This window comes from Myodes glareolus, chromosome 3, assembly GCF_982192425.1.
Source record: "Myodes glareolus chromosome 3, mMyoGla1.1, whole genome shotgun sequence".
Lineage (NCBI taxonomy): Eukaryota > Metazoa > Chordata > Mammalia > Rodentia > Cricetidae > Myodes > Myodes glareolus.
This window is the reverse complement of record NC_142028.1, coordinates 37,048,629-37,071,446: the sequence shown is the minus strand read 5'-3', so window position 1 is coordinate 37,071,446 and position 22,818 is coordinate 37,048,629. Positions and strand designations below refer to the sequence as shown.

Genomic DNA, 22,818 nt, shown 5'->3' with positions numbered 1-22,818 from the left:
GAGAAGTGTTGCTCAATGACTGGCTTTTTGATTCACCTGAGCAAGTGAGGGGATGAAGGAACCAAGGGCCTCCTTGGTGTGCGTTCCCGCCGGTGCCTGCAGCCCTCAGTTCACCAGACTGCTACTGTAGTCTCCTCTTGTGTGTGAATGGGAATGCCACCTCCATGAGATCTACTGGGCATGAGTGATGAGTGACTTGTTTTGTTTCTTCTAGTGAGGGCCACTGGGCAACAGAGGCCAAGGCCATGGACAGGGCTAAGCAGAGAAAGAGAAGAAAGACTAGAAGATGGTGTGGGTGTGAGGCCATGTGGGAAGGTTCTGGGCAGGGCCAGAGTCTGGCCCTGCTCCTCCCACTCCTGTTAGAACCAGGCCAGGCCACCAGGGAAGCTTGTCAAAGCTTGCATTCTCCTGTGCTCTGGCCCGTTTGCCAACGCCACCTGCCTGCGCCATCAGCTCCTTGTCCTCCCCAGGTTCAGCCCCGTGAAGCTTAATTTCCACATGTGTCTTGTCTTGTTCTCACTCAGAGAAGTGTGTGGAGTTCCAGAAACTGAACGTCAGCAACTACAGTCATGTGTCCCTGCAGAATGCCACCTCCCCGGTCATGGAATTCTGGGAGTAAGTGAAGGATCAGCTAACCCTGTCCTCATCCCTGCCCTCCATCCCCTCCCACCCTTCACCCCTTCTGGGAAAACCTAGCCCAACTCTCTCCACACCGTGCTTCTTGTCTCCCATGGCCATCTGACTGCTATAGAAAGCAGGCATATGTGGGGGTCCTTCAGGGCATCCCATAGGAGCAGCTGAGAGGAACTCGTTCTGGTTCCTTGAAAACACGTCAGCATGCCTACTGCTTATTAGGGTGGGAAGTCTTGGTAAAAGGACAGTTTAAAAATTCATTCTGAACAGCGGAGAAGCTAGTTCTTGCTTGCCGTAAGCAAAGCCAGCGGTATATTTAAGCCTTAGAAAACTGAAGTCTCTGGGGGTTGGGATGGGGGCTATCTTGCTCTCAGTACCTGAAGTAGTGTGTGAAAAAGTAGATCCACTTGAAAGGAGAGACAGCTTTCAAATGTATTTAAGAAGGATGTGAGGTTGAAAGGACCCGGAAGGTTGTGAGCACCCCTCATCCCAGAAGCACGTACAATTTTACCAGAGTTCTAAAGTGCTGGGATCCTCACAAGGCTGAGGAATACAGTTGTGGAAACTGTATGCACGCCTGGGAAACATCATCCTGAGGTGCCTTGTGAAGCACGCACTGTAGAAGTGTGTGGTATACAACCTGTGGGCTGTATATAGTCGCCCCAACTTCTGCTGCAGGATTGTCCTGCACCCAAATATAGATAATTGGTTTTTCTGTACATGTTAAAGGCTAAACCATATGTTCCCTGAGGTTTCTCAGTTTGCCGAGACCTGACTTCATGGATGAAGTCTCCCCTGCTTTAGGATTAATTAGTAATAGTAACATATGGGGATGAATGGTGGGTTGATTTTATAATTTTATGATTTTATGATAAGATGAGTGATTTTAATTTGTTTTCCAGATACCATTTGTTTCCTCCCCTCTAGAAGTCTGGCTGAAATTAGATTCTTAATTCTCCTGTCCATCTTTGCATTTGTTCTGCTTACATAGGTGCCTGGAGTAGAAGAGAGGCCCCTTGCTTATTGTAAACATTTCCAGGACTAGTTAGTCCAAGCCTTATGTTTTGTTTTTACTTTGTTTCCTTTCTCAGTGGTGGTTCAAAGATGAGTCTATATCGATACAACAATCCTGGTTTCCTTATACACACCTCCTTAATAGTGTTACACTGTGTGAATCGTTACCTTGTATTTACAAGTCTTCTTGATGGGGTTAGACTGTTGTCCATCACCACAGTGGTTGAACTAGCTGAGTTTTCTTGGTGGTTTCTAGTCTGCAAGCCCATCTTAGTCTGTTTTATGTTGTGTCTACAAAATACCTGGAACTGGGTGGCTTCTAAAGAACAGAGGTTTGTTATCTTTCCTATACATGTAGAGTTTGGAAGTTCAGGATGAAGAGACTGGTGCTTGGCAAGAGTTGGCTCCTGCGCCATCCTTTTGTGAAAAGCAGAAAAGCAAGAGGGGAGTGGGTGTGGTGGGGTGCTGGAGAGATGGCTCAGTGGTTAAGAGCACCTGGCTTCTCTTCCAGTAGGACCCAGGTTCAATACCCAGCACCCACATTGCAGCTCACAACTGTCTGTAACTCCAGTTCCAGGAGATCCGATGCCCCCATACAGATGCATGCACATTAAATAAAAATATTTAAGAGAGAGAGAGTGGGGGGGGGGAGCAAGGGATGATCCAATTCAGCTTTTCCTTGGGAATCTCTTTTGGGCCTCTGGTAACATTTCAAACGCATGCCCATAAGCCATCTTTCACTGCTGTTGCATTGGAGTTTCACTCTCCAACCCATACTGTAAGGAAATGCATCGAAATCATGCATTAGAGTGTAGCTGGTAGGCTGTGGATCATGCATGCCATCTGTTATATCAGATAATATGGAGATTGCTCTTATGTGTATCCTAAATACTAGCTTGTAAGAATTTCTGCTGCTCCACTTTTCTCCCAGTGATGCTTTTTTTTTTTTTAAAGATTATTTTATTTTGTGTGTGGGTACTTTGCCTGCCTGTATGTCTGTGTATCACATGCATGCAGTGCCTTCAGAGGCCAGAAGAGGGTGTCATGTCCTCTGGAACTGGAGTTACAGATCCCTGTGAGCTGCCATGTGGGTCCTGGGAATCAAACCCAGGTCCTCTACAAGAGTAATTTGTGCTATTAACCACGGAGTCATCTCTCCAGCCCCAAGTAAGTGTTCTGCTTTCTATACAGCACTTGGTCTGAGCAAGTGGTTTTGTTTGCTTCATTTTGTTTTCTCTAGACAGGGTCTTGTTGCGTAAATCTGGTTGGCCTGACACTTGCTTTGTAGACCACACTGAGCTTGAACTTGTAACAATCCCTCTGTCTCCGCTTCTCTAGTCAAGTTTTATTTCTCCTGGGTAATAAGTGTGAAATGGTATTCCACTATTTTAAACTTTCATTTGTCTAAATAGTGGTGAGGTAAGCATCTTTTCATAATTTTGATGCATTGCTCACAAACTTCAGACCTTTTTCTTTCTCTGGTTTGTATTTTCTTTTGGATAAACATTCTTTATACTTTTAAATACATGATTTTCTTTGTTGTAGGATCTTTACTCAGTATATGGGCTTTCTTATGGTGTACAGAATTTTCCATTTTAATGATACTGCGTGTGCCAGTTTCTCCTTTGTGCCTGGTACAGTTGGCTTCTTATTTAGGATGATTTTCCTCCCCCAAAGTTGTACAAACAGTCTGAATTTTCTCCCAAGAGTTTTAAAGTTTCAGTTTTCTCACATTTAGGAACACTATGTATGGTATAAGGTGGAAATGCAGCTTTTGTTTTTATGTGGGTACTGGATTTCTTCAGCAGTTGCCCATTCTTTACCCCTTCTCAGCCAGTTTGCAGTGTCTTCTCAACTAGACATGGTTTTCCTAAAAGCACTGGTCTGTTTTGATGGTCTTTGCCCATCTAGTTGATCTTCTTGTCTCTCTATAGATGTTGTCCTGGTGTTGCTGTTGTGACCCTTGACCTGGTCATGCTCTGTTCATTTTCAGAATGATCTTACTGTTCCAAATGAATTTTAGAATCAACTTGTTTAGCTCAAGCAATAAAAAATAAATGAAAACAAACTTGTGGGGGTTGGGCTGAAAGTCTGTTTTTCTGTTAGCTTAATTTGAAGAAAGCTACCTCTCCTGTATTGAGTTTTCTGTCCATTGTTGAACATGCTTCAGCTAGTTCTTCATTTATTTGGGTCTTCTAACTGCCTTTCGATTGTGGCCTTTGGAGCAGTCAGCATCAGAACCAATGGCATCTGCCTACTCAGTCAGTCTCAAAAAGGAGCCTCTGAAAGGTACATGCTAGGGAGGAGGCTTCGGTTCTGGGCAGGGTTTTTTCCAATCATACTGGGCTAGGGTTCCCTGAAAAAGTGTGCATTTGCTTATGTTGGACACAAACAGTTGGAGGTCTGTGAAAAAAGTATTTTGTGTGTGTGTGTGTGTGTGTGTGTGTGTGTGTGTGTGTGTGTGTGTTCTAGGGAACCTAACCTGAATCAAGACACGACATCTATGCGAGGCCCTGTGTATTTTTCCCACACGCCACTCATCCCCTCTGCAACATATGTGTGATCCTTAGGGGTTTTGTTATTTGTGTTTTTCTTGTATTATTCTTTATTTTAAAAGGATACATGCATGCCACGATGCATGTGGAGAGGCCAGGGGACAACTTCAGGGAACTGCTTCTCTCTTTCTGCCATATGGGTCTTAAAGATTGCACTCTTGTCTTCAGCCTTGGTGGCAGGTGCCTTTACCCACAGAGCCACCTTGTCAGCCTGAGTCACTGTGTGTGTAACGTATTTGCCCACTGTCTCTGTTTCTCAGTCAGCGTGGTCGTTGCCAGGCTTGGGAAGGCTGTCAATGAGTATTGAGAATATGAGCAGACAGAGGAGGAAGGCGGGCAGTTGGTAAAGTCTAGGAAACCCTACATGAGAAGGGGCAAGGAGGTCCTGGAAGGAGCCAGCCCTGCACTGAGCTTCCCATCCACCAGCACCCATCACATCCGGTACCACCACCCTGAGTCTTTACTGCGCATCAGAACACCAGCGTAGGGGCCGTGCGAGGCAGCATCTCTGTAGTGGGTCTGTGTTATCTAGGCAGTCTTGACTGCTGTATACTGACAGTACTTCCTCAGGTGTCTGCTCACACTCTAGCAACTCATTCTCTCAGAAAGGAGCTCAGAACACACAGAGACCGGGCGAGGGCTCACGTCATCCCGTGGGGGTCTGAGAAAAGCCAAGAAATCTGAGGAGAGCTGATGGCTGTGTCATCGGAAGGGACCATCTGTATACCTTTGATCAACCCAGCTTCCTAACCATCCTGTATTCGCTGGCATCATTTAGACTCACCTCTTCCACAAGACATCATGAACATTCCACCTAATCAGTGTTGGAGAATGCTTTTTCTGGGCGGTGGATATTTCTTGCCTTGAGTTGGTAGTTGATCCCGAGGCTCTGGGAAGAAGCTTTTAGTTCTCCACCTGGAAGTCCTTGCTTATTGGTTCAGTTTCCCCAGAACTGTCCCTCCACCATGTTTCCTGGACTTTTCTTTTGTGGCCTATTCACAGCTTCCCCACTTGTGCTCAGATCCCCAGTGTGTCCCTGTTCTTCACATCAGGGCCACCATGCTTGGTCAAAGCATCAGCTTGGGCTGCCTGCTGGTTCATTCATTCTGCAAATGCCTGCTTCTTGCCGCATATCTAAGGGAGGCAGAGATGACAGGTGCCCATCTCTAATATACAAGTGAAACAAACCCACAGATGACCGTCGAATCCAATTGCTGAGGGCTCCCAGCCCAGCCCGCATCAAACCCATTTTAAAATTTCCTTTTCAGAATGTATTTGAAATGACTCAGCCAACAAGACAAGCCAGACCCTGCATCTGTCCTGGTTCTGACTCTGGCAGGGGCTTGTAGGGTGGGACAGCTTGTCTTTCTAATGTCACATTTCAAAATCGGGCCATGGTGGTTTCCCTTAGTAACCATTATGCATCAAGTCCGTGTGCTTATCTAAATATGTCTGCATTTCTAAATCTTGAGCCTGCGTCCTCTGGTGGGATTGGGCTTGACAACATTAGATGGGCCGTGTGTTCATTTCTCTTTCCCGGTTCTCTCATTCTCCCCAGTCCCTGGGTTTTAGGAGCAACCTCAGATTCACCTTGGGCACAATTACAGTCACTGTGCAGGAGCCCATGTGAGGAGCGTGTCCTAATGCATGCTTTGTGCTGAGCTGGAGTTAGGCTCTGGGGGTTTTCAGCTGTTTCTTTATTAGGACCCAGCCTTGTCTTTCTGGATTATCTTTTACTGCAGGTGTGTTTCCTTTGTATTTTGCAAAGCCCCACAGATATCTTAATTCTTCATCTTTGGGTAGAAATCAAGGCTCAGAGGAACAAATCCTGTTCTTACTGTGAAAATGGGCATCTTGCTTGCTGCCTTACTGCCCCTCCCTCTGTATTCTCCTCCTTTTCTTCCTCCTCTTCTTTCTCTTCCTCCTCCCTCCCCCTACTGGCTTCCCTCCCCTCCCTCTATTTTCTCTCCTCCTCCTTTCTTCTTCCTCTTCTCCCCCAACTCACTGGCCTCCCTCCACTATCTTCCTCTTCTCTGCTCCTCCTGCTGCTGGCTTTTGTCCCGGCCCAGCCATATGTGCCCTGGCTTGTTCCAGGGTCACTCACTTGCCTGGCTTTTGCCCTCCCTTGGCCTGTGTCTGGCTCTGTGTTTTCACTGAGTCTTAATTCAGATGTCAGCTCCCTCCTGAGCGGCACGGTGGAATGAGATGCCAGTTCCCCCAGCTTTCTCTCTGCATAGCTCTTTTCTGACCTCCTGCATCTGAACTGGCTCGTTCTCCTCTGCCTTCAGTGTAGGTAGAGCTCCATGCTAGTGCAGCCTGTGTCCTTTGTTCACTGTTGTTGGCTGCACATCTGAGGTGCTTAGAAAACATTGTCAAAATCAATGGACGCCATAACGAGCAAACGGATGTGTGCATGTTACCTAGCCCCTCCCATTCCAGCTGCAAGTTGGAAGTAGATAAATCCTCCTGGTAATATTGGAGGCAGTGACACCTCCCCTATACTGAGCCCTGTGGACATGTCAGCTGCAGTGATGGCTTATTTGTGAGTGGCTCTTTTGCCTGTGAAATGGGGACTTGAGCCAGTCAGCGTTCCTTGGTGTGTATGACAAAACACCCCCAGATAAAGAGCTTCAAGGAGGGGAGGGTCTATTTCTGTTCATGGCTTCCCAGGTTTCAGTCTTTGTTCACTTGGTCCTGTTTGGGTCCATGGTGGCAGAGTGCATCATGGGTGGAGCAAATGATAGGGGAGGCGACTCACCTCATGGCAGCTGGGAAGTGGACAGAGACTGGAAGGGGACTAGATTACAATGTCAGCCTTACAGGCACACCCTCTGTGTTCTAACCTCCTTGTCCTCTTAGTCACCCTCCTAAGGGTCCCATGACTTCCCCTGGGTGCCATTGCTGGGTGTTAAGCCTTTACAGGGGCATTTAAGATCCAAGTCATCGTGGAGATTGTCCATTTCCCTAGGTTGGAACTGAACTCTGTGGTACCATCTGACCCTGTTCCACCCCCACCCATGGCCCTGCCCATGGCTGCTGTATAGATCTCAGTCGGTAGGGGCTGTGGCCCACCGGGCATCACTGCTTTCTCTTCCCATGAAGGGCGTGCCCCTGGACGACTTGTGTGGCCTCTGGAAGCCTGTGTGCTCCTCTGAACACAGCTGAATGTGTCCCATTAGCGTCGAATGAGGCAATGTTTACAGAGCACCTAGCAGGTGGCACACGCTCAGTACACAACTTAAACGTTTTCCAAACTTCTCCTGGGCGTGCTCACCACACCTGTACCCAGAGACACGTGAAGCACCCAGCCTAGAGGAGGAAGCCAGGAAGTGTGTGTGTAGGGGGTGAAGTTTCTGTTGTACCTGACAATAAACTGTGGGAGCCTGCCTATCCAGCTGTGGAACAGGCGCTGAGCTAAGCTGGGCTTTGAAGGGTGATGAGAAGTCCACGGGGTTGACTGTCATGCTAGTAACACAGGCTGGAGCATAGTTCCTGAGGCCACATGTAGAGGCTTGCGGACTTGTTGCAATGCTACAGTATGTGTGAAGAAAGACAGAGGGTCGAGCAGCATCAGTTCATTTATAGTAGTTACCACCTGCCAGTGGTCAGCTGATCAAAAAATATTACATGGGAAATTCCAGAAATAAATTAATTCATATTCACATGTTTTAAATTTTATATTGTTCTGAGTAGTGAGATGAAATCTTTTTTTGAGTGAGAATATCTTTTTATTAATTTTTTAAACGTGTCTTACATACTGACCACATAGTATGTAAAGCACATAGTTTCCCCTCCTTCCTCCTGTTCTGACCTCCTAGTTACCCCCCCCCCATTCACTTCTCTGTCTCCATTCAGAAAGGGGCAGGCCTCCCATGGGCGTGAACAAAGCATGCTGCACCAGGTTGTGGCACCAAGCTCCGCCCCTGCATCAAGGCTAGGCAAGGCAACCCACCATGGGGAACAGGTTCCCAGAAGTCAGCCCAAGTGCCAGGGATAGGTCCTGATCCCACTGCTGAGAGCCCACCAAACAGACCAACTGTCACCTATATACAGAAGGCCTAGGTCAGTTCCATGCAGGCTCCCTGGCTGTCAGTCTAGAGTGTGAGCTCCCACGAGCTTAGGTCAGCTGTCTCTGTGGGTTCTTCTTCATGGTCTTGACCTCCCCCGCTTGATCTTGATCATACAATCCCTCTTCCCTCACTTCATCAGAACTCCCAGAGCTCAGCCCAGTGTTTAAGTGTGGATTCCTGTATCTGCTTCCTTCAGTTACCAGATAAAGGCTCTCTGATGACAATTAGGGTAGTCACCAATCTGTTTACAGGACATGGCCAGTTTAGGCACCCTCTCCACTATTGCTCATTCTTGTGGATTCCTGGGAGTTTCCCTGGCACCAGCTTTATCTCTAACCCCGAAATGCCACCCCCTATCAAGATAGTAAGATGAAATCTTGTACTGCTTCATCTGACTGAGATGTCATTTATCCTGGGATGGAGGGAGAGAGGTTGGAGGGAGAGAGGGAGGGAGAGAGGGAGGGAGGGAGGGAGAGAGAGAGAGAGAGAGAGAGAGAGAGAGAGAGAGAGAGAGAGATTGCACAGGTGCATGGCCAGTCCATCACTCATGGTATCTTGGTCAGATGCTATGGTGATGAAACTGCTTCTATTTAGGTGACCTTTATTTTATTTAAAAATAGCCCAAGCATGCAAGAGAGATGTTGGAGTTTTAAGATATGCCAAAGAGAAGCCAGAAAATGTTTTTTTTTTACATAAAGAGTAAATCAAACCCCTTCACCACTTGTGTATGCGTGTGTGTGTGTGTGTGTGTGCGCGCGCGCACGTGCATGTGTGTATGTATGTATATATGTTAGGGGACAGTTTCTCTCTTTAGCAGGCTGGCATCAAATTTCTCATTTATTGGAATTTGTTGAATTCCAGGTTGACTTGGAATTTGCAATCCTCCTGCTTCAGCCTCCCAAAGGACAAAATATATATTCAGGTGGCCAAGACCTTTGCAATGTTTCCATGCCTGCTTTATAATTGACTTTATTGTGCATGTAGAGGTATAGGAAAAGCATGGTGTATACAAAGGAGTCGCTACTGTGTGGTTTCAAGCAACTACCAGGGATCTTTAAACATCTGGTCTCTAGATCAGGGGGGCTGCTGTGCATGTCTTCAGAGAAAGCTTGCTCTACACCAGGCCTAGGTGGAGGGCCTGGGATACATCATGAACAAAGCCAGAGGAGAAAGAATCCTAGTAAATCAAGGAAGACAGTATCAGGCTAAAGGAATTGAGAGTGTCTGGTCACAGTGGGGCCCCTCTGAGTGGATGGCACATGAGTACGGATCTGAAAGAAGTGGAGGGAAAACTTTATACATTAGGGGCAAATTCTGAGGCCAGAGGAGTAGCAGGGGCTGTGGCCTTAATATGGAGGACGTATGTTGTGCTCTGAGACTGACCCAGAGAACTCAAATGCTAGATGGACCTTTGCGGATAGACACCTGAGAGAGGTCCTGCCTCAGTCTGTCTTCTATTGCTATAATAAAGACCATGGCTAAAACTACCTGGGGAGGAAAGGGCTTACTTAGACCATGTGTCCTGGTCACAGCCCATCACTGAGGGAATTTGGGGCAGGTACTCAAGCAGGAAGAAAAACCAGACCATGGAGGAGTGTGACTTATCGGCCTGTTTTCATGGCTTGCTGTCTGCTTTTCATACAACCCAGGGCCACCTGCCCACCCATCGTGATCTGGGCCCCCTTGCAACAATCATCAATCAAGGAAACGCCCCTCCAGACTTGGCTACAGGCCAATTTGTTGGGGCCATTTCCTCAGTTGAGGTTTCCTCTTCTCCAATGACTCTAACTTGTGTCCAGTTGACAAAATACCAACCCATTACAGATCCTAAGTTTGTCTGGACCTAGTGCCTTTATGAATGATTGGGAATGATTTTGTAGATTGCCCTGAAAGAGCCTGCTTTGTAGCTCTGGAAATAAGATAGAGCTCTGCCCTGCATCCTGGGGGTGTGAGGTTTAGCCTGGGTACAGGAAACTGATTTCTGCCCAGGCAGAGGGAGGCTGGGGCAAAACTGCCTTTAACTATTGGGAAAACAATAATAGAAGCAATCTTGGAATGTGGTGGCTTGTGCTGCTCAGATGTGCTGCTCGCGGATGTAGATGACAGACCTGTGCCCAGACGAAGGCCCCACTAGAGACCCCCCCCCATGTTGCAAGATATCATCTCACCTCATCCTTTACATTCTGGGTGGGTCTTTCCCAATAAAGACTCACGGGAGGTTACAAATTGGCCAGGGCTCAAGGTTTGTTTCTTTTGTTTGTTTGACAGCAACAGGAGCCAGTTCTTACAGGTACCAGTTTGGGGGCTGTGTGTATGCTTTGTCCCATTTCTGAAAGCCTTCTCTGGGGTATGTCCATACTAGTTACACATAGCCCAAGCATGCCCGGGGAAGCACCCTTTGTGATGGTAAAAAACAAGCAAAGAGACAACAAAACCACTTGTGAAATGCCCACGAGTGAAAGTATGCAGCAACTATAAAAAAGAGCAGGGCAGGAAGTGCGTTGGCACAGAGGGGGGTGGCACTTTTGGGGTGTGGGAGGGTGAGGTATGGGAAGAGGCATGTACAGGCTGAGGTGCTGTCCCCTTAAATGTCCCCCCTCCTTGACTTCTGGAGTCTCTGCATAGCCATATTGGTTGGTAATGGAACCAGAGTCTAGATATGAAAGTATTTATTATGAAGATGTACTTAGTACACAACCTAAAGGTAATTTGATGTTGTTCTTTTGGGTGCTGGCCTTTCAGTCACAACTTGTCACGTGAGGTCTCCTGGGGAATGCTGGTGCTCAGAAAGTTTCATATGGGCCTGGGGAGATAGCTCAGTGCATAAAATGTCAAGGGCCTTAGCTTCAAGGCACATAAAAATGGGTAGGCATGGTAGCCCACCTGTAGTCTTAACACTTGGGAAGTTGAGATGGGATCCCGGGTAAGCAGGGTAGCGACATTCAATGGGTTAGTTCTGGGTTCAGTCAGAGACACTGCCTCAGTAAATAAAATGGAGAATAATCGCCAGACCTATGGCTTCCACATACATGCAAACACACGCTCATGAGTACCTGCATACACATACACACACACACACACACACACACACACACACATGTGCACACGTGTGCATACATATGCTTGAAGAGCAAGAGAAAGTTTATTATTTAAGAGCATTTACTATTTTAAGTTTTCAAATTAGGGGTTGCTCCACCTGTATTTATCTTCCCCATAGACATATCTGGGAGGGCACACAAGATGCCATTTCCCTGTAGACCTCCCAGAAGTAGAATGTGGAGAAATGGAGTAAATAGTAACAGAGTTTCCCTTCCCTGTTCTGTGCCCTTCCCTAGTATTTGAATGTTCAAGTACAACAAGCAGCCTGGTTATCTTATAATAAAAGCAGGACTCGTGGTACTGGTGACTAAGCTGTCAGTCATGATCCTCTTTGCTTGAGTGACAGCCCCACTTAGATCTCTAGCCCCGTCATGCTAATACTGACTTATTATCTCGTTCCTGTTAATAGTACCTCATTTAAGTCACAGTCAGCCCCAGGAGGTGGGCAGAAGACAAATCTCCATCTTCCCATTGCTCCAACTCACGATCCTGAACCCCAAAGCCAGTCCATCATTGACTCTCACCCACGAGCACCTGGTCTCTGCTGCTATAGGCCTTGTATGTGCAGAAGACTCACCTGTTCCAGGAAGGTTTCTTCTTGTCATTGCCCCCTCAGTGAGGCACTGGGGACCCTTGGATATAGCTGAGGAGAACAGGGAAGGGGTCAAGACATTTGCCAACTCAAACCAAAGTCACTCTTTGTTGTCCCAGCAGGGTTGTAGCCTTTTCATTCTAACAATTGAATATTTAACTGGTTACAACAATAGCAAATGGAGTTTTTAGTGACTAAAATACAGTAGGTCTTTATTTCTATAGTAGATTGTAAATCACATATTGTTTCTCAGCCCCTAAGAGATCACACCACTAACAATCCACTCCCTTTCTGCCCCTGGGTTCCTATGCTGCTGAAGCTGGAAGATTTTTGCCCAGATCTACTGTTTTGGATTCCTCATACCTAGCAGAACCTCTCCGCTGGCACCCACAAATCTCCTAGTGGAGCCAGCCCTCCATTCTACTGCTAGTGGCATTTGAGGGTCAGAGAAGGCCCAACAGGGACCTCTGCTTGCTCTTGTATACAATATGAAGCTAAGTCTAAGCCGTCTGCCTTAAGTCATCCCACCAGTATTGTCTCCTGACCCACAGCCCAGTCTCAGGAAGGGCCAATTTGTATTCTGACATGGTCTGAGCCCCACACTTAAAGACTCATTGAGGGTCAGACATTACTTGTACAGACAGTTGTGAAAAACTGTTTAATGCCATGGTGTAATATTTAGATCCGGAGAATTGTTGTGCTATTGTCTTAGGCTTACTACTTATAACTGCTGTCCCAACCTTTGTGTAGAAACTTACCTTAGTAAACTGTATAGTTGGGGCCTGTTCTTGTATATTTGTGACTATTCAGGCAAAAATACTCATATCTTAAATTAGCCAAGAGGGCACTGGCAATTTTAACTGACACCTTACCCTATATAATGGGAAGGAGCCAGTTGCTGCATAGGTCTCCTATAGGCAGAGACTGCTCTTTTGTTTCTCAGCTTCCCAGACCCAAATAATAACACAGAAATTATATTAATTACAACACTGTTTGGCCATTAGCTTAGGCATATTTCTAGTTACCTCTTACAACTTAAATTAACCCATTTCTATTAATCTGTGTATCACCATAATGATGTGGCTTATTGAGTGAAGTTCTGGCCATCTGTCTCCTTCAGCAGCTACCTGGCATCTCCTGACTCCACCTATTTTCTCTCTATATCTCTGTTCAGATTTCCTGCCTGGATTTACTCCACTAAGCCACTGGTCAAAATAGGTTCCTTATTAACCAATGATAATAAAATATATTCATAGCATACAGAGGGGAATCCCACATAATCTCCCTTTTACTGTCTAAATAAAAAGGAAGGTTTTTAACATTAACATAGTAAAATTATATATAACAAAACAGTATCAAGCAAGAATTATGGTTACAATACTTATATCTACTTTATCTTTTATCATAACTAAGGAAAACTATACCTGCTTTCAAGTCTTCAAAGACACCAGAAGGATATATTAAGTAAACAGGAAGTGCATTGTAAGGAAATTCCAAAACTTCAGAATTGACAGAGACATATTGCTGCCTGGACAGTTACCCAAAGTTTTTCTGTAACATTGGGGCACCCATATTCAGCCTACAGACCCATAGTATCCAGCAGACTTTCCCATGACGCAGGAAATTTGAAGATCTGTTTTGCCTTGTGATGGCAAAGTTCATCAGATGCTTCTTCTGTGTCCTGCAAAATGTCTGGCAGTTCTTTCATGAAGCAGGACCCCCCAAAGGATCATCTCACCTTCTTTTGGAATGTTCAGCAGTGGCTTTTCTATGGGTCCTGCATGTCCAGTTCACACAGCATACCATTAAGCAATCCACACAAGATCAGTTTCTTGCCCAAATGGCTAACAAACTCCTTAAAAAGCCTCTTGGATGCCCATCTTCCTCTTGAAGTAATTGATGCTGCCAGAAACAGATATGTCTCATTGTCATAAAAAATCTATGTTCTTAAGACATTTGAATACCATATCTATAAGTCTTTGAAAGGTTTGAAGAATACCTATCCATCTGAAATGTATGTCTGTACATCTAGAAACCTAACTGACATGACTACAAGCCTGACTAGTTTAGATGACTATTATTAACCTGTATTTCTTACTTATGCATTATATTTTAAAATGAGCTGCACAAATGCAATGCCTTAATCAAGAGCATAAATAAACCTATAACAAAATTGACCTTAAATTTGTATCAATAAACCAAGATCCATACCAATACAAAATATTCATCTCTATAGTATATCCCTTTTTAAATGTAAACAAACATTCATAAACAATAATTTAGGGAATTTGGGTGTTGTTTTCTAGAGTACTTCCTGCTGATTGGGGGCACTGTTAATCAGGTCTTTCATGGGGTATCCTGTGTGATAGATTCATCTCAGCCAGCAGTCCTGAAGTTGTCATGGATGTTGGACCATCTGGGCTTCAGGGGGTCTTGTTTGATCAAATAATATTAGCTGGTAAGGAATCCAAAGTTTTCTATTTTTTGTGAAAAAAAAAGCAGAACTTCTTTTGCAAAGCAACATAACCTTAGACCCAAATTTTGAAATCAAGATTCCTTTAAGATATATATGTTGATTTAGCATAGCAGCCCATACAATGAAATGTTTCTCTGTACTTAGCTCATTCACAGTTAAAAATTTAAAAAAACACAATAATAAACATAATCCAGATTCACTGTGTATTTTTTGTCTTTATGTGTCTTATTTTTCATTACTCCTTTTATGTATGACTTCCATACTCTGTCTTTTTAAAGACTGTTTTATTTTTTAAATTATTTATTTCTTTTTATAACTCTCTATGCTCTTTTTCTTCTCTCTCTCTCTCTCTCTCTCTCTCTCTCTCTCTCTCTCTGTGTGTGTGTGTGTGTGTTTTATGTGGATATAGTTGGTTCACAATGGCATGCCATTATGTAGGCAGAGACCACTCATTCATTTCCCAGCCACCCAGATCCGAAACTATACTAATTACAACACTGTTTGGCCAATAGCTTAGGCATATTTCTAGCTAACTCTTATATATTAAATTAACCCATTTCAATTAATCTGTGAATCACCACAAGGCTGTGACCTACCAGTAAGTTTCTGACTGGTGGCTGGCGTCTTTCTCCTTCAGCAGCTACATGGCGTCTCCTGAGTCCACCTACTTTCTCTCTACTCTCTATATCTCTGTCCATTTTTCCCACCTGGCTTTACTCTACTAAGCCATCAGTCCAACAGGTTCTTTGTTAACCAATGGTAATAAAACATATCTGTAGCATACAGAGAGACATCCCACATTGGTCCCCTTTTATATCCTGATGGCTATAGTAAGGAAAGAGGGGTCACTTTTAGATAGCCCCAACTGTGTACCCTACTACTACCATAGAGCTATCTAACCTTGTTCCTTCTTTCCACCACCTGATCAGAGAATTATTGCAAGGCTGACTTCTGCCAGCATGTCTCGGGGAATAGAGAGGTCAGAGGTTAAGGAGCTTGTCTGCAGCACCTCTAAGTTCAGTCAGAGCCTCTCCTTACCACTTGTGTCCTCCTGCAATTGCTCACTCTTCTCTGCTGCACCTGAAGCATTGTCAACTTCCCACCATATCTCACCACGGTGTCTGACTGGCATATGCTTCCCACATAGAGTCTGACAGCAACCCTGTGCCGGTAACCCTGGGAGATTTTCATTAAGTAGGATATGTTCCTGATAGGAAAGGGAGAGACAGGGAGGCTGGAGAAAACTCATAAAAGGCTCCAGCATCTGTACTGAGCAAACACACCTGGTGTTTGTGATTTGTCTTTCTTGGATTCTAAGGGGCTCCTGTAGGAAGCGACTTGAAAAAGTACCTCAGTGTCCAACTGGGCCAGAAGTAGAGTGTGAGGGTAGTCCTAAATGTTACCTGTTGGGAAGATGGGAGCTGGTGAATTAATGCCAACTCTGCTGTGCCGTTTGTGGCCCTCTCACTGGTGGCAGGAAGCAACAGTGAATAAATGACTTTAGTGCAGGGTCAGGAGCAGAGTGGCTTAGATGTCTATTCCATCATGACTTCAGGTTGTTTTTTAACAGCATTATAAAAGCATATTACACTACCAAGATCTGCATGTACACAGACACACACAGACACACAGACACACAGACACACACACACACACACACACACACACACACCTACCTCTGTTCCCTTGTGCTCTACGGTCCTCCCACTGAGTGGGCAGATGAATGACATCCAGAATATGGAGGGGTCCTTAGAGCTTGAGCCACCCAAGCCTCCTTCATAGACCCTGAGGCTCTTCCTCCATAGCATGGTATCTGTGGAGACACCCCTGGCTTCATGACTGTTTTGCTTACCTTGCTCAGCTTTACAGGGTACAGTAACCTGTACTGTGACCATTTATTATTAAATGGTCATTTACAGTGACCATTCATAAACTGTGCTTTGACTTGGGAACTGAGGTTTGTTCCCAGGCTAGAGATGTGTGTCCTATCCTGTCTCTACACTGAACAGGACAGGGGTTACAGCTTGAAGTCAGCCTGCAGTCTTGGGGGTAAGTGAGCAGTACTCACAGCGTGCTGTGTCACACACAGCTCCAGGATGCTCGGTAACTGTGCCTAGCCCTCCTTTCTCTCTGGGTGTTCCTGGCTGTCAGTGGGTTTATCAGATGCAGCCTGTTGTCCCTGGAACAGTGTTTGTATTCAGTGAGGTATGGCAGCTGGCATAGTGGCTCCTCTTGGTTCATCTGCTCCTGTCGCTCCCAGCAGCCTTTCCACCCTCACTTTCTATTTAGCTGTCAAAGGCATGAAGGAACAGGGCAGAGGTGGCCTCTGGCAGACCCCACTCCTCATTGCTGTTGACTGTGTGTCTCTTGACTACTGTCTGGCCACCACAACTGTGGCTCTCAGCCAGCCTCTATGTCAAACCCTGCTCTATGAGTGAGTGAAACACAGGAGGTTGAGTATCCCCGAGCTTCTAGTTGCTTACTAGTGCAGAGCAATTATGGGCATAACTATGGCTCGAACAATGCCTCGAGTTCCCTTAGTCCTGCTGAAGAGGTGGGAGAAGGATCCTGCTTCCAGACAAACAACCTTGAGGTCTCATGCATGAGAACAGATGTTGTCATGAGGCTACAGTGAGACCTCAGAATCTATGCAGTCCTCTGCTTCTCCATCTTCCCTGCGTGTCCTTGTTTCGGGCCTTTAGAACTCTATCTACTCCTCCCAAGGAGGAGCAGGTTTTGGGGGCCTGTCTCTGTATCCTTACTGTCTCGAATGTGCTCAGTTCTAGATTGACTATCCCTGTCTCACGAGTATTCACACACATGAGCTTGTGGGCAACATTCTCATCCAAACCCCCACAGCAAGTCAAACGTGTATGTGGCACCTGTACTTCTTCTGAATGATGGTTGTAAAACAAATGACAAGCATAAGTTTCTGGGGTTCTGTCCATGTCACACCCAATGCTAGATTGTAGTAGCCCCCTTATTATAAAGGACATTCTCTAAACCACAGAGTTCCAAAACCACAGGAAATTTGAACTCTACAGATACTGTGTTTTTTTTTTCTTACAGACCTGTGATAAAGTTTAATCGATAAATTTGGAACAGTAATTAACAGCAATAACTAATAGTAACATCAAATAATAACACCATGACAAAGTCACCAAATCCCCATTCTTGCACTTTGTGACCCTTGTGAAGTAAAATAAGGGTAGTGTCTAAGGTGGGCAGCATATGGACTGTGGATACATTGATCAAACGGGCAGTCTTAGACAAGATGGTAGCCGTACGGTGAGAGATTTTGTTATGCTACTCGGAATGACATACCATTGAAGGCTTACAAGTTGTTTATTTCTTGAATTTTTCCATTTAATATTTTCAGACTATGGCAAGCCATGGGTAATTGAAACCTCAAGACAGTTAGGGACAACCTCAGACAGTTTGGGACAGCCTTGGAAAAGCAGAAACATGCTGGGAGGGCGCTTCCTCCTAAACAGTTCAGCAGATTTGTTGAGGTACAGTCTACATGCTGTTAAGTTGAGACCATTTTAAGCACACAGTTCAGTTGGCTTGAGTAAACTTCCAGAGGGAAGCATCAGGACACAGGCTTAGACCGTTCTCATCTCCCGGCTAGTCTCTGCCATCTACTATGTGTCTGCTCCTGCCTCCAAGCTGCTCCTCATCTGCTTTGTCTCTGTGGACTTGCCTCGTCTAGACAGAGTATAGGGATGGAATTGGGTCTTTGTTAATTAGCTTCTTTCATGTCACTGTCTTGAGGGTCTATCTGTGAAGCTACATCCAGACCCAGTGCAGGAGGGATGCCCTTAATCTGCACTGCCTAGACAGTGAAACAGAAGTGTTCCGGACTTTGTAATTCTCCCCCCTAACTTTTGGAATATCTGCTCCAAGTTTAAACACAAAATCATTTATGTTTCCTACACAGCTGATACAGACAGAGTGAAGGTAACTTTGCACAATGCTCCTAGTATGTCTGGATTTTACATGGACCTGTTTCTGTAAGGCCAGGCGGGAAGTTTTCTACATCCAATGTCAAATTGCCACACCAAAGGGTTCTGATTTTGGAGCACTTCGGGTTTGGGATTAAGAATCCTCACCCACCCTGCACCTCATTCCCCTTTTTAAAATAATAAAATCTATGTGATATGAACACAGTGCATTTTGTTGGTGTCCGTAAGTTGATGAGTGTTTGAGCGGCTTCTCCGTGGGGCTGTGAGGACTAAATGCTGTTGGGAAAAGATATGTTTGCGGTTGAACCTATTTTTCTATGTTTTCTACTTCTGGGCAATAGGTACTCAGGAGTAGAATTGCTAGGTGGGCTCTTTTAAATTTAAATCTTAGTTCTTAGTGTGTGTGTATGTGTGTGTGGTGTGTGAGAGAGTATGGGCATGTATGAATGGAGGTCAGAGTACAGCTTTCAAAAGTCAGTTCTCACTGGGTGGTGGCGCACACCTTTAATCCCAGCAGTTGCAGGTGAATCTCTACGAGTTCAAGGCCAGCCTGGTCTACAGAAGGAGTTCTAGCACAGTCAAGGCTGTTTCACAGAGAAACCCTATCTCAAAAAACAAACAAATAAAAAGTCAGTTCTCTCCTCACACCAGAGTTCCAGAGATTGAACATGGGCCATCAGATTTGCATGGCAAGTACCTTCACCTACTGGAACACTTTGCTAGCCCGAATTGTTAGGTTTTTGTGTCTAACTTTTTACAAAAGTGCCACTCTGTTCCCCACGACCACTGATCTATGCTGCATCTCTACGATTTATGAGACTCTATTGCTTCTGGTGATGTTTGCTATTTTCTGCCTTTTGCATTGCAGTCATCCTGCTGACTGGGGAGTGGGCCTTACTGTGGTTTTGCTCATCATCCCCTTGAAGGATTCCTTTAAAGGCATCCAGAGAGTGCTAGGTTAGACAGTGATTGGGGTCTTTATTTCAGGCCTTCTAAGAGAGTCCCCTAGGAAGTCTGGAGTGAGCAATGTTTTCCTGAATGAGATTCCACTGTGGGCTGAGAACTCAGAGTGTCTTGGAGAAGTCACAGGGGTTAGCAAACTACTGGCCAAGTCCCTGTTTCTGTAAATAAAGTTTTATTGGCAGAGAGCCACGCTCACTCATTTGCAGATTGCCCCTGGCAGCACCCACACTGCAGGGACAGAGCTGGTGGCTGGAATGGAGATAGATGCCTTGCAAAGCCTCAAGCATTTGCTCTCTGACCCTCCATGGATCTGTGCACACACCCGGCACACAGTGTCAGCACCGTATGTGGATGGCCCTGCCGTGGGAATGGAAACAAGGAGGCATGGAGGGTGGTCTGTGCTGTCTGAACTGGAGTGGTGTTGGGTAGGTAAAGCTTTGTGGGCTTGGGGGAGTTGAGAAGAAGACTCCCCGAAGAGGAAACAGCAGAGTGGAGACAAGCAGAGAGCTGATGGGAGACTTGTTTAGCTATCAGCAAGGTTCTATGGGGACTGAAGAAACTAGAGACAGCCCCAGATACTCCATACCAAGGTCTTCCCTTGATTGTGTACTTTCTCTTGGATTCTGGGGGTTCTAAGGCCACCTACAAGATGCATTTCTGATCTGGCTGTCCCCAAGACAAGGCATTCACATGGAGGGAAGGTCTCACTTTCTATTCCAACTTGATTGTGGGGTCCTGGGCTGTGGACACTGTAAGAGCCCCCAGGCATGGGACGAGTGGGAGAGCTGGGTTCATTCCCGGAAGAGTGTGAGCAGAATCTGGGCAATAGAATCCAGGAGGCAGCCCTGGCTCTCCAAAGGGGCCAGGGAAGCACACTTGTTTTGGTGATAGGCCTTTTTTGTTGTTGTAGTTGGTTGCTTTGGGAGACCAGCACTGCTATTTATAGCCTAGCCCTTTGCACCAGTTTTTAAGGCTGTCTCAACGTTCCTGCCAGCACTTTCCCACATGGCAGGTTAAAGAAAGGTGATCTGTTTCCAGGCTCCGTGCGGGACATGAAGATGAGGCATCCCAGGGGAGGGTGGGAGCTGTCCCTTGCACTGCCTTACTCAGGCTCTAATGGAGGGAGGGACAGAAGGAGAGAAGGGGGCAAGTGCTGGTTTCCAACTCTGCAGCCTCTGGTCAGATCCACTTCATCTTCAGAGACTGTTGCCTTCTTCCCAGAGCCAACACACTGGGTAGGTGAACCATCTAGAGGTACAGGACAGAATATCGAAGCCCAAGACACCCTCCCCTTGGTAGGTCTCTACCAGGTAGCTGGCATCAGCCAAAGAACTTGATTCCAATCCTAAAATCCCACCCTGGGCAATTACCTCACCAGCCTGGACCCCAGCCTCGCCTTTCATGAGTGCAGTCAGTGCTTAATATCCGGGTTCTGAAGTTCAGGTTTCAAGCACAGACTGCATATACTAAAAGAAAGAAAGAAAGAAAAAAAGAAAGAAAGGAAGGAAGGAAGAAAAGAAAAGAAAAGAAAAGAAAAAGAAAAAGAAAAGAATTGCTTTGGTTCCGAAAGTATTGATTTTTCTCCTGGTCATTAGTCCCTAAGCAGCATAGATCAGCTGTTCAGAGCCCTGTGCCCAATGAGGCGCTATTTGTACTTGAGAGATGGTTTAGAGCAGGCAGCAGGCCATGTAAGGTTCTGTACAAACACTTCACCATGCTTTACAGAAAGGTCTGGCATCTGCGGGGTCAAGAGTTGATGCTCCATGAACATAGAGGATGATGGTGCTAGCTCCCTGGCAGGAGCTGTTTGCTGTGAAGATGAAATGAAGTGAGGCAGGTGCCCCTAGCCATAGCACCTGTAGCAGCCCCCTCCACTGTCAGTTCCTTCCACCCTTCCCCTCAGTCTCTAGTAGGGAAGCACACTGTATACTCCAGGCCTGGTTCTTCTCACCTCCCCTCTCTCTGTGGAGAGGTCCTTCCCACCCTCCTCTCACGCCCATGCCCCTGCCTCACCCTCCTGTATCTGGAACTCTTTCCTCCCTCATGGCCTCTTTTCTGACAGCCCTTATGCTGTGTGTCCCTGAGGCTCCTGTGCTCGTCTAAGCCAAGAGCTTTGCTCCCTGAAGAAGCTGCCTCACCGACAGCTCTCCTTCTATCCATTCCCCATGGGTCTACCTGCAGAGTGAGGCTCCGGCCTTCATGGTGGCCTGAAGGCAATTTGTGTGGGACATCTTCTTGATGATGATTAATGTGGGAGGGCCCAGCCCATTGTGAGCAGTGCCAACCCTGGGTAGGTGGACCTGGGTTGTCTAAGAAGGCAGGCTGAGCCAGCCATGAGAAGCAAACCAGGAAACAGGACCCCTTCATGGCCTCTGCTTCAGTTCTTGTCTTCCTTCCATGGTGGACGACAAACTGTAAGATGAAATAAACCCTTTCTTCTCCAAGTTGCTTTTGGTCATAGTGTTTTGTCACAGAAATAGAAAGAAATCTAGGACGCTGTCTTGTCTTAAAGAATGATGGCCACCCACTGCTTTCCCCCTGGTCGGCCTCCCTTGTCTCGCTGCCCTTGCTCTGGGCCTTCTTCCCTCTTCATCTGAGGGGTCCATGGCCCTCGAATTTCAGGAAGTCACCTTTTGCCTCTGCCGCTTTCGAACTCATCCACCCATCATTCCTGATGCTTCCTACCATGATTCCAACAGCACCCATTTGCTTCCCAAACTAAGGCGAAGTCTGCACCGGGCACCGCACATGGCTCCGTCTTTATAATCTGTTCTTCCTGGTACAGCTGGAGCTGGGTTTCCAGAAGCACCTGTCTCACTTAACAGGGAACCACCCCTCTCTAGACTCTTCTCAGCTCCTACCACCCTGTGGGATGCAGCCCTCCCCCCCACTGCAAGGCACACGTTCTGCCTCACCTGCAGCTTCCACACTGGAGGCATAGGCTCTCTCTCTCTCTCTCTCTCCCTTCTTTAATTTCTTCCTACCTTTTGGTACCTCCATCTACCCCCCACGTTCTGATACTGGTGCTGACCTTAGTGACAGTGTCCCACTGCGCCTTGAGGCTTCAGTGTTTTCTCCATGATGGGCGGTTGTCTTATCTCTCTTTCCCACTGGGTCCTGAGCTCTTATAGGACCTCTAGACTTGACGCAACACCCACCATCCCAATGGTGCTCAGTAAGCACTTGAATGTAGTGATCCTTGCAGTAGCTCTGGATGGGAGTAGGAATTAGTAAGACTAGAATGAATGTAGTTGTGATGTTGGGGTTCAGGGAGACACAAGTTCCTTAACCTGGCTGTACCTCAGTTTTCCCATCTTTAAAGCATTAATGATGTGTCCCTGCCTCAAGGTTCATGGGATGGGTTAGACGCTTTCATGCCTGAGCAGCCTTTGGAGGGAGGTACCACTATTGCCTTTTTACAGATGAGAAAGCTGAGGCCCAGAGAGGTGAT

At 46.2% G+C, this 22,818-nt stretch overlaps 1 protein-coding gene across 1 annotated transcript in view; it reads left to right on the top strand.

The window, feature by feature from the left end:
• The window catches only part of Slc6a11 (solute carrier family 6 member 11), a 119,541-nt gene that overhangs the window by 5,774 nt on the left and 90,949 nt on the right, over positions 1-22,818 (top strand). The window contains exon 4 of the mRNA XM_048438355.3: positions 525-615. Within this exon, the coding sequence (XP_048294312.2) occupies positions 525-615 (91 nt within the window). The remainder of the gene's footprint in view (positions 1-524; positions 616-22,818) is intronic.